Source organism: Aedes aegypti, chromosome 3 (genome assembly GCF_002204515.2).
Source record: "Aedes aegypti strain LVP_AGWG chromosome 3, AaegL5.0 Primary Assembly, whole genome shotgun sequence".
Lineage (NCBI taxonomy): Eukaryota > Metazoa > Arthropoda > Insecta > Diptera > Culicidae > Aedes > Aedes aegypti.
In genome coordinates, this window is record NC_035109.1 from 310,648,556 (window position 1) to 310,660,946 (window position 12,391).

Sequence of the window (12,391 nt, forward strand, 5' to 3'; positions counted from 1 at the left end):
TCACTCAAAAAAATGTCTGAAAAATATGGAGAAACTTTGCCAAAGACACCATATATCTATAATTGACGGTACAAGCGCAATCATTTTTGTCTTCCTAAGTATGGCTTTGGGACCAATGTGCATTGGCTGCATACTTCAAGTCGTTTGGAGCATATTTTCGGACATTTAATCAAGGATTAGTAATAAATACAATATTTAAATGACTTAAGATGTGGAATATGCAAAGAATGCATAACACTCTTGAACATCCAAATTACTTAGCTCCCAGCATGATTTTTCGTTTAATCATTATTTTTTCATGATGAACATAATGCTCTGCTCTTGAACCATCCTTATTTAGACTCGGTCCAAAAACAATGAAGCTTAATAATTTTAATCATAATTTTATGTAAATGGTCACTGAATCAAAGGGGGCTACTCCTCCAGCACTGCTCGCAATTAAATCCGGAACCATCGTAATTTTCGAATCAATACCGGCAGTTCTACAAACAAGAAGCTGTCATAAATATTTTGTAAGTAAGTAATGGTTAATCATAATCATTAATCATACTTTAGTTTAATCATCAATCACAATCATTAATCATGACTTCAAAAGTTTTAATCATTAATCATAATCATTAATCATGATAAAATTGAATTTAATCATTACTCACTTAATCAATCATTGCGACCCGTTAATCATTAACGCTTTGGGAGGGACACAGCCATGGACCTAGTAAATTGACGTAACATCGTTAATGAGATTTTATCAAGCTAATTGATGTAACACCAAGTGAATAAATAAAATGAAATAATAAATGATTTCCTGGGAAAGTAGGATGTAGGAATTTGTGTAGCAATTCCTGGGAGAAAATGTGGAAGAATTCTCAAAGGAATCGATATGCAAATGACTAAAAGGACCTCGGCGTAAGAACTCCTGAACGAATTCTTTTCTATTTTCATTTTTTTTTATTTTTTTGCACAACAATTTTTTGAGGCAATAAAAGGGCAAGTCAATCCAAAGCTGATAGAAGGATGAGTAATGGCTGAAAAGTCTTCTGGACGAAATATTGTAGAGGAAAATCCTTGAATGAGTTTCTTTCAAAACTCTGAACTGTACTTATAAGGGATGTTACACAAATTATGTCACGCTTTTTGTAAGCCGACGAGTCCTCTGCACTTCCACAAGAGAACACTAGGAATTTGGATAAGGGAAATGATTCGTTTTGGTAAACGATAAAGGTATATTTTGAAATTAATACATGCGCACAAACATAGATGACCAATTCTCATTTCGTAACTGCAATACGTGGACTGGACACGATATTGATTTCGACGCACACTCCAAAGGAGCATGCAACAGATTGAACGGATCGAGTACTACTCGCTTCTCTATGTGTCATATACTTGGAAACAGAAGAAATTATCTCAGGGGCAGGTTTTTCAGTATGTATTAACATTATACACCTGATGTGTTGGTCCAGAAAAGCTCGGTTTTGCACGAATCGTAATCAACTATGTGTAACTTCGTTTAAGCGTGCAGACCGTTCCCAAAAAATCCCCTGGGAAGACCTGCATTTACTTCAAATTTCGATGAATAATTGGTCGCTTTGATGTCATCAAAACTGAACAACTCGTCAAAACTGTTAGTTTTGTTATTTATTATGTGTCCAACAGATATTACATCGTATATATGAAAATTAATATAGTACGTCGAAAACAGATTGTTCCATAAAAGTTAAATGAACATTGTTCCTATAACCTACACATTTTGAATATGTTAGGTGCCCTAAAACTATTATGCCGTTTGCGTTTTGCATGTCGATTTTTGATTCTTGATTACTAGTAGTTGGCTCTAACGCGTTACAGGTTACGTAACGCAATTGCACAGATCATGCCAGGAGCTGAATCCTATTCTTGGCACATTTGATTTACTTCGGCTGTGTTTTTTTTTTCAAGGCTACAATATGCGTCGTATTGAAGTGCTTCTTATTACAATGTTTTAGACCATTCGGCCGAGAAAAATCCCCCATGCCAAAGTGAATCATGGAAGTGCCAAAGTAGCTCTGCACCCTTTGCCAATGTTTTCTAAACCAACATGACCGAAGCCAAGCCCATCGCCGTGTGGGGCGGTGGTTGGCAGGAGGAAGTTTCTTGATGTTTTTCGGATGGAGGGGACTCCGGTTCAACTGGATCTGCTTGTTGGGGAGGAGTGTGATTCAGAGGGACACTGGGATCGATGGCTTGGGCGGTCTGTAGAAGAGGTGAGTGCTGCTGATGGGACAGCGATGGCTGCGGATGTTGAGGAACAACTGGAGGATGCTGTGCCATCTGGACAGGATGATAGTGCTGCTCGTGTGGTAGATGATGCTGCGGTTGATGGTTTATATGCTGAGAAGCCAGGTGCTCGGGAGAATGGTGTTGTTCACTTGGGTTCTGTTGCTCCTGGTACTCGGTCCGTTTGTGGCAATGCTTCTTGATGTGCACATGCAGATTGCTTGGCTGGGCAAATCCCTTTCCACAGTTTTTACAGACGTATGGTTTTTGTCCGGTGTGTGTGTTTATGTGAATCTTGAGCTGGAATGCCAAAGCAAAAAGCGTATGGCAGTATGGGCACTGGAACTTCTTCTCCGACGGAACGCCTTCTCGTTTAACGCGTTCCTGAGTGTGGAGTTTCGTATGAACGCTCAAATTGCTAGGATGAGCAAAGGACTTATCGCACAGCTGGCACTTGTACGGTCTCTCGCCAGTATGAGTATTAGTATGCAATTTCAAATTTATGGCCGCTTTGAACCTGGCGTCGCAGTATTGGCACTGGAAACGGTACTCAGCTCTATCCTGATTTGGACAACCGCCTTCCCGCGGAGGGCGTCCACGACTTCGTTTCACGAACCCGTCAGGATTCACTACAGTCTGAATGTTACTAGTTACTTGAAGTTTTTGATCATGCTCTTCTGGAGAGGTTGGCTCTTGTTCGTCATATCGAACTTGCTGATGATCAATCTGCTCTAGTTTGATTTTGGTCTGAGGATTCCACTCACCGTACACCGGTCCATGTTGATATTCGCTACCCCTCGAAGTACCTTCCCCATAGGTGAGAATGGATCCCGACTCTTGTGACATGGAACTTGATGGTACATGAGCCGAACTCTTCGTATCAATAGAACTCTCGTCGTATTTCACGATAGGGTGGTGATACACATCGTATTTTTGCTTCGGTGGCCGACCACGTTTCCTCCGAAAATCCGAGAAGTCATATTGGTGCGGTTCTGAGTATTTATGCTCCGGATGAAATCCTGGCGCATGTTCTCCATTGTATGGAACCACGCTTGGACCGATAGCGTACTGACCGTGGCCAGGATGACCTTGCTCTCCTAAACTATAACCCTCCTGATGTGGTCTAACTCCCATAGAATGATCCATATGTTCACCATATCCAATGATCACCTCCCGTTCATCAACCCTACGTTCCTCCCCGCCGCTGCCACTGTTGTATTCTGTAGACGAACGTCCGTCAACCACAGTTGGGACCTCGGTCGGGTGCAGATCGATCACTTCCTGTTTCGGGTTTTGACTAGGACTTTGCGAGGTTATCGGTGACGCCGCGGACGAATCGACCACCGTTGGCTTATTACTGTGGAAGCTGTCCGCAATTCTGCGGATAATTTCATCGTTCTTGATACACTGCCAGCGGAACTGGTAGAACTCGTCTAGTCGCGCCTTACAGAGGGTACAGAGGGATGACGGGATGCCGTTCAGTGGCGATATCTGAAATAAGCGAAGACAAAAGCGAATATAAGTTTTCAGAAGCTTCATTGGAATGATTCGTAAGCCACAATAATATAAGTATGTACTAGAACATATTGATGAAGAATAGACCTGTGATGATCGATACGACTAACAGCTCTCGCATGATTTGTGATCTCGTCCTAAAAGCCATTGGCAATCGAGTTGTAGTAGTTACTTGTAGTTACTGAGCAAACAAATGGATTTACACGTTATTCAACATTGCTACGAGAGAATATCCTCCTCCATCTCCCAGTGATGATAGTTTTAATTTAGGTCCATTCACTTGCTTAGAAACAAGGAGCTGCCCACTCGGTTACCAATGGCTTTTAGGGTGAAATATCAAGTTATAACCGTATCGAGTCGAAGCAAGCAACGAACAAACCGATCGCCCATTCATCCGGACGAGGATCAAACAGAGCAACCCATTGAAGTGAACGATCAAAGCAAGCACCCAGTAACCCCGTGGACTTTGGACGTTCAAATATATGCATGAAGTCTGACAAAACCAAACCTCGGATTTTCAAAAGCACACATCTAGAAAACTAGACAATCGTTCGCTGTAAATTCGATCGACTGGTCACCCCCCATGTATTAATCCAGACATGGTATGAATCGTGTATGAGAGGATTGAATCCTAGGCTAGTAGAAATGATTCGAATTAGCATTGACATTTCTTGAGCGTTTATTGAAAATTTGTGTTGGATATGCATTTCTTTGGCTTCCCTGCTATGAAAGCTCTCAGGTAATAACTGTGGAAGTGCTCATAAGAACACTACGCTGAGAAACAGGCTCAGTCCCAGTGAGGACGTAATGCCAAGAAGAAGAAGAAGAAGTTAATTCCAAAATATTGCTTGCACAATACAATGACTAGTTAAATAACGCAAACATTACTTTCTGAAATATTTTATACAGCACGGAGTGACTGGATTATGATATCTCGAGTTAGGAAAAGTGTTAGGTGAAAGATGCCTAGTGCTGGGAGATTTGGCGTATTTTTCAAGAGGAAAATTTCCGAAAAAAATATGAAGAATTTCGTTGAGAAATATAATAAATTTCCAGGTTCCTAAAATCCAAAAACTTGTGATCTATGGTTCCTCACACCTACTGTCAGAAGTTGGTTTTATCTAAAAATTTTCAAGGAATTTTCACCCGATAATCTTCAACAAATTGCATCGAAATGGCCACTTCAACTGGTAGTTCAACTATCTCAGCTTTTCGAAGTTTTTTAATATCTTCAGAAATATCAAAACAAACAACGATCAAGTACTTTTGCCAAGTGATTGCTAATTACCACAACAAATTTTTATTCGTATATTTTAAAACATTACAAACGTTAAAAAAAATCACGTGTTTTCTGAAAAATTTAACCAATGACGATAAAACATAGGAATCAGGCTCTTTTATAACTACATTGGAATGGGAAATGAGAAATAGGGAATCAGCAAGAAATGGGAAAAAGGAAGCTGGGAGCAGGAAATAGCAAATAATAAATAGGATATTGAAAATAGGAAATACGAATTATTATACTGTAGCCTTTAATTCCACCATAGTTAGAATCCTTTAACAGATACGCGAATTTCGATCTCAACTGTAAGGCCATCTTCAGTGTCGTTTATTAGACTCGACTACTGAAGACGGCCTAGGAAAAAGGAAATAGGAAATCGGAAATATTTCATTTATTTAGTTAACATCCAAACAGATAACACTGAATTAACAATTTTACGCCTTCTTGTACCAACCGGATCCGAAGCGAACACCATCTTTGTAGGATTGCTGTTTGGAATTCTTGCAAGTTGCAACATGCTCTGCGCATCGTATTCTTCCAGATTTGGCCGCCTTCTGGATACTGGGTTCGCCGTAGAGTTTGGCAAGATCGTGGTTCATTCTTCGCCGCCACACACCGTTTTCCTGCACACCGCCAAAGATCGTCCTAGGCACCGACGTCCGAAAACTCCAAATGCTTACAGGTCCTCCTCGAGCATTGTCCACGTTTCATGCCAGTAGAGGGCTACCGGCCTTATGAGCGTTTTGTACATGGTGGTGACAGACGACGAAAGATGATCTGGGATAATACTTTGTAGGCCTCATTTGGAATGGTGATCGCTCGGAAGTTCTCACAATCTAACTTATCGTCTTCTTGTAGATGGAGCACATTATCCCTTCCTTCTACTCATCCGGTAGCTGTTCTGTTTCCCAGATTGTGCCTATCAGCCGATGCAGACAAATGGCCAGCCTCTCCGGGCCCATCTTTATGAGTTCAGCTTCGATACCATCCTTACCAGCAGCTTTATTGTTGTTGAGCCAATGAATGGCATCGTTAACCTCCCTCAAAGTGAGGGCTGGTTGGTTTCCATCGTCCGCAGCACTGACGAAGGCATTTCCTCCCTTCTCTCGACCTCCATTGCCTGTGCTTACAGCACCATTCAGGTAATCGTCGAAGTGCTGCTCCCAGCTTTCGATCACCTCACGTTCGTCCATCAAGATGCTCCCATCTTTATCCCTACACCTGTCGGCTCGCAGCACGAAGCCGTTGCGGAATGTGTTGAGCTTCTGATAGAACCTACGTGTTTCTTGAGACCGACATAGCTGTACTATCTGCTCGCACTCTGTCTCCTTCAGGCGGCGGTTTTTCCCGAAAGAGACAGGTCTGCTGTTGACAGAAACGGGTCTATAAAGTTCGACGTTCTACCGGGTCCCTTGCTGCAGCATCTCCTCCAGAATCTGCCTACATTCCTCGTCGAGCCAATCGTTCCGACGACTCCGTCCCACGTACCCCACGTTACTCTCAGTTGCATCGTTGATGGCTGCTTTCACTGTTCTCCAGCAGTCCTCAAGAGGGACTTCATCCAGCTCACCCTCTTCCGGCAATGCAGCCTCAAGGTGCTGCGCATATGCAGTTGTGACATCCGGTTGCTTAAGCTGCTCTAGCTCATACCGAAGCGGTCATCGGTACCGTACGCTGTTAACGACGGAAAGTTTTGGACGCAGTTTAACCTTCACCAGATATTGATCAGAGTCGATATTAACGCCATGATATGGCCCGACGTCGATAATGTCGTAGAAGTGCCATCCATCAATCAGAACGTGGTCGATTATTGATTCTGTCTGCAGTGGTGATCTCCAGGTGTATCGGTATGAAAGGCTGTGCTTGAAGTAGGTGCTACGAATGGCCATATTCTTGGAGGTGGTAAAATCAATTAGACGTATGTCGTTTTCGTTCGTCAGCCGGTGGGCGCGTAACTTTCCAATAGTCGGTCTGAATTCCTCCTCCTGGCCAACCTGGGCGTTTAGATCTCCTATGATGATTTTGACGTTGTGGCTTGGGCAGCTGTCGTACTCGCGTTTGAGCTGCGCGTAAAAAGCGTCCTTTTAATCACCAGTGCTTCCTGAGTGAGGGCTCTGCACGTTGATTATGCTGAAGTAGAAGAACTGGCCTTTGATCCTCAACTTCCACATTCTCTCATTGATCTGCCACCACCCGGTCACGCGTTTCTGCATATCACACATCACTATAAAAGCTGTGTGTGTTGCCGCAGCTCTGGTAGATTGTAAACTAGTTGATTTTTTTTTGTCGGTAAGGTTGTGAAAACGGTCCGTGACTTATGTTTTGGCCTTATAAAGACCATTTTTTATATAGAAATTTCCATTATTTTTGTAATTTAAATTAAAACATGTGAAAAGATGTTTTTCTAAGGGGTATCTTTTGATCTGTGTGTTGAACATTCCATATTATTTTTTTAAGGAAGATAAAATCCCACATACCTTCCTAAAGCGTGGGCTCATAGTGCATTATGAATAAATAATCAAATTATGACAATGAATGACTTCGAGGAGCCTTCCTACCACCTCATGCCAAAACTGTATCCCACCCGGTCGCCACTTGAGGCATCTCACCTCCCCAAGGACTTCTATACTTCAATACTTCATCACAAGCGGTATGTGTTGTTGTCGTCTGCACTGCATTCATCATACACTTTAACTTGCAAGCGCACTCACCTGAAGCGTAGTACATTCGTAGATTTTCTGCAGCAAAAACTGATCACGCTGGTCATAGCAAATGGGCTCGGTAATCCCATTCGCAGATAAGCACAACCGACACATATTGTTGCTGTTGGTGCTGCTGCTGAAAAAAAAACACGCAATTTAAAAATTGTTTGTTCGATTCGATTCTTATAGCAGGGAAAATATAAGAACAGATGCCATTAAGATATCGTTTGTTTATTCAAGCCTACACTCACGCCATGATTATTGCCTCTTTCAGCACAATATTTTCCATTAGAAGCTTGGGAGGATCCCCAGTCGTTTGGGAGACCAACTCTCGAACCGAACCCCTTTTCGGTTCAAAATAATAATCCTTCGGTGCCGATTGTGTATGTTTTTGTTTTTATCACTCGCCCGGGAGGAAATTTCGTTTGTCTTCGAACTGCGGCTCGCAACTTTACGTATTTATTTTATTATTTTCCTCACGGCAACAACACGCATTCCGATAAGGTGGCTTTTGCCTTTCTTTATGCTTTTTTATATTTATTCATGTTCGGTTTTCCGAGTCGTTCCTCTTAGGCGGTGCGAGCTTTCAGACTGTCTGTGCCATGACGGCAGCGTGGATGTCGAATTCATTCAGCAGGGAATTCACGACAGTGGGCTGAAATGGGTGTAGTAACCCTAATAAAATCTATAGCATTTTACTAACATTAATTATTCGTAATTTTCGTAAAAAATAATCTTCTCATCTATGTTTGTACATACGAGAGCTGTTGAAAGGCATTCATGTATGGTAAAACATGGCACAAGTCATGATCCCATCCCCAGAAGTTAAACTCTGACCCAAGTAATCATGCTCCAAGGTTTTAAGCCGCAAAGAGTATATGCACTAGCAACGGAGTGTTCTGAGCTAGCACTACAGGGTGATTACTATTTCCTGTCAGTAAAATAAGTAATCATAGAAAAAATATAGTTGTATGAATTTTAATTACCAGTGCATATCCAGTTTTGGACATCTATAACATTTGTCTTAACTGTACATAAATATCATATTTATTTTTTTACCTTAATTTACAGCCACATGCGTTGTATTAGAAGCATCACAGTTAACACAAACGTTATTCATAAGCATATATTTTAACCAAAACAGACATATTTTTTTCGCTTAAATTTTCCATAATTAGTCTTATGCTATTTCCTAGTAAGTTTGAAAGATTGTGGTAACATACTGTTTTAATCAGGCAAATTTTTCAGCGGAGTTCAGTCAAAAATACATATCCGTGGGAAACGTGCGTGCCAGGTGTTATGCCTTTAAAACAACACATATGACTAAAAACTAAGGTAAATGAAAAAATATTCAATCTTTACTTTGTCAAAACAAACTTTATAGTTGTACAAAACAGGATGTACACTGGAAATTAAAATTCATACATACATCTTCAGTTACTTTACTGACAGGAATTAGTAATCACCCTGTACATAACAACAATTAAGGTTTATTTAATACTTCCGTGCAAAATTTTGGGTCACCCCCATATCTCTATGATTACACGCTTGATTGAAACTATTTTTGGCTATTTCGATAAGCAATGAGTTAATCACGTCCAAATTTTCTGTAAAATTCAAATCAAGTATTTTGTGTAAATCCTTGAAAACAAACATCACAATTTATGTTAGAACCCTGGCCAGAATTCCATGGTAAGAAATAGAGAAATTGTTGTTATTTACCTAATGACATTAGTTTTATTACATTGAATCCTCCATCGACTCATGGAACCGTACTGACAACGAAACTTCATAGTGAATATGATGGTCCCCTCAAACAGCATTCCAAAGCATATATCGGTCAGCCAATCAGGAAAGCCTTAGAGACTCCTCGACTCAACTGCTTCAGGGTCGACACGTTCACCTAAGTTTACAGCAGACAGGGAATGTTCGCACTAGAAATACAGAAACTTCTGCTTTATTTCCTTCACTTATCTCCCACTTTCTTATCAGCTAATCTGACCTGTTCACTTCGGGCCCTTGCTTCTTCTTCTGGCATTCCATTCCTTCCTCTCGACCTCGTTACGGCCGACGGTATTCTCATACTCCATCTCCACATTTCGTCCATGTCTTGCCACGCTCTCCTTGAGGGATTTCGGCTGCAGCCTTCTGGGACCCTCCTACGTGTCTTAGGCTACCGATGCACTGTGTATTATTTTCTCGATTTCATGCGCTTTTTGAAGAACGCCCAAACAGTTGATTTTAGCGATATAGTTTGTTCGGAGAAGTTTCTTGGTATATTAAAGCGCAACATTTTACGAAAAGTTTTGTGATGAATCCACCTAGTAGTGAGATAGAATAACTATTTTTTCAAAATATTTAGATAGACATATGGTGTCTTCGGCAAAGTTGTAAAAATATTGTATAATATTGGTCCCAAAATGCTGCCTTGAGGAACACCAGCTCTTACAGAAAGTCTTTCAGATCTAGAGTTCTGATAATTAACCTGAAGTGTACGATTTGACAGATAACTTTGAATTATTCTAACAATGTATGTTGGAAAATTAAAGTTTTTTAATTTTACAATCAAACCTTCATGCCAAACACTGTCGAATGCTTTTTCTATGTCTAGAAGAGCAAGACCAGTAGAATAGCCTTCAGATGTGTTGGAACAGATCAAATTTGTTACACGTAAAAGTTGATGAGTGGTCGAATGTCCATGGCGGAATCCGAACTGTTCATTGGCAAACATTGAATTTTCGTTGATCTGGGCCATCATTCTGTTCAAAATAACCTTTTCAAAAAGTTTACTGATGGAGGAAAGCAAACTGATTGGACGATATAGCTAGAAGCTTCTGCAGGATTTTCGTCTGGTTTTTAAATTGAAACAACCTTAGCATTTTTCCATTTGTCAGGAAAATATGCTAATTGAAAACATTTGTTAAATATATCAACTAAAAATGATAAACTACTTTCTGGAAGTTTCTTGATGAAGATATAGAAAATTCCATCATCGCCAGGAGCTTTCATATTTTTGATTTTTTTTATAATAGTTCTCACTTCTTCCAAATCAGTCTCCCAGGCATTTTCGAAAACGTTCTCTTGATTGAGAATATTTTCGAAGTCCTGAGTAACTTGATTTTCAATTGGACTAGTAAGTCCTAAATTGAAATTGTGAGCACTTTCAAACTGCATAGCAAGTTTTTGAGCTTTTTCGCAATTAGTTAGTAATAATTTGTTTTCCTCTTTCAATGCCGGTATTGGCTTCTGAGGTTTTTTCAAGATTTTAGATAATTTCCAAAAGGGCTTAGAGCCGGGGTCCAATTGAGAAATTTTATTTTCAAAATTTTTGTTTCTTAAATCTGCAAAACGTTTCTTGATTTCTTTCTGCAAATCCTGCCATATAATTTTCATAGCAGGATCGCGAGTGCGTTGAAATTGCCTTCTCCTCACGTTTTTAAGACGGATCAAGAGTTTAAGATCATCGTCTATAATCACGGATTCAAATTTTACTTCACATTTTGGAATTGCAATGCTCCGGGCTTCAACAATGGAATTTGTTAAAGTCTCAAGAGCATTGTCAATATCAAGTTTAGTTTCTAAAGAAATGTTAACATCAAGATTAGAGTCAACATACGTTTCATATATATTCCAGTCGGCTCGTAAATAATTGAAAGTGGAGCTGATAGGATTGAGAATCGCTTCTTGGGATATTTGAAATGTAACAGGGACATGATCAGAATCAAAATCAGCATGAGTAACTAATTGGCTACAAAGATGACTAGAGTCGGTTAAGACCAAGTCAATCGTAGATGGATTTCTAGAAGAGCAAAAACATGTAGGGCTATCAGGGTATTGAATTGAGAAATATCCTGAAGAGCACTCATCAAATAAAATTCTGCCATTGGAATTACTTTGAGAATTATTCCATGATTAAAGTCACCAATGACAAAATTTTTTGACTTATTGCGAGTCAATTTTCGCAAGTCAGCAAATTAACTTGCTGTCCAGAGCATTGAAAAGGCAAATAGGCAGCTATAAAATAGGCAGATAGAAAGGGGTCCGCGTGGTCTGTAGGGATTTGAATTCTAAACTTGTAACCAACTCAGTTATTGGGTCACCAAGTGGCTAGGTAGCTTAGTTGGTAAAGCGCTCATCTAGCATACAAGAGTCCTGGGTTCGAATCCCAGCCGAGCACGTGGATTTTTTTTCATAATTTCACCCATAATTTGTCCATCTTTACCACACGTAATGAGTTAATTAATTCAATAACCATGCGGATTGGATTACCGAACAGCTCAATATAAGCGTCAATTTTGCTATAAAAGTTTATTTACCAAGCTGTGTTTCAACTGAAACACCTAAAGTTTTAAAAACTTTAGTTTCAAATGACGAAAACAGTTGATGTTTTACACGCCTATGAATGATGATTGCAACACCCCCACATGCCCCATCAAGTCGATCATTACGATAAACGAAAAAGTTAGGATCTCTTTTGAGTTTAGATCCAGGTTTCAAATACGCTTCGGTAATAACTGCTATATGCACGTTATTAGCTGTAAGAAAATTAAACAGCTCGTTTTCTTTACCATTCAAAGAACGAGCATTAAAATTTAAAATATTTAAATTATTTTTTGGATTCATTAGTAAAACGTAA

At 40.1% G+C, this 12,391-nt stretch overlaps 1 protein-coding gene across 2 annotated transcripts; it reads right to left on the reverse strand.

Moving 5' to 3' along the window:
• Positions 1 to 1,623: 1,623 nt before the first annotated feature.
• LOC110678042 (zinc finger protein 768-like) lies at positions 1,624 to 8,320 on the reverse strand. Of its 2 annotated transcripts, none has more exons than XM_021850485.1 (3): positions 8,007 to 8,320; positions 7,765 to 7,888; positions 1,624 to 3,747 (listed from the first exon to the last, which is right to left on the reverse strand). In XM_021850485.1, exons 1-3 carry the CDS (start codon positions 8,042 to 8,044, stop codon positions 2,068 to 2,070), a joined length of 1,842 nt encoding a protein of 613 aa, XP_021706177.1. In that variant the 5' UTR covers positions 8,045 to 8,320; the 3' UTR covers positions 1,624 to 2,067. The 2 variants fall into 2 exon arrangements, with proteins under 2 accessions (XP_021706177.1, XP_021706176.1); XM_021850484.1 differs by having other exon boundaries at positions 7,765 to 7,891.
• Positions 8,321 to 12,391: the final 4,071 nt, after the last annotated feature.

What these genes read in the sequence shown, in the direction of transcription:
- LOC110678042 (XM_021850484.1), bottom strand. Translation starts at nt 8,044, where the DNA reads ATGGAAAATATTGTGCTGAAAGAGGCAATAATCATGGC. An exon ending in AAAGAGGCAATAATCATGGC is followed by an intron (nt 7,892 to 8,006) that starts GTGAGTGTAGGC and finishes TTTTTTTTTCAG; the next exon opens with CAGCAGCACCAACAGCAACA. An exon ending in ACGAATGTACTACGCTTCAG is followed by an intron (nt 3,748 to 7,764) that starts GTGAGTGCGCTT and finishes CGCTTATTTCAG; the next exon opens with ATATCGCCACTGAACGGCAT.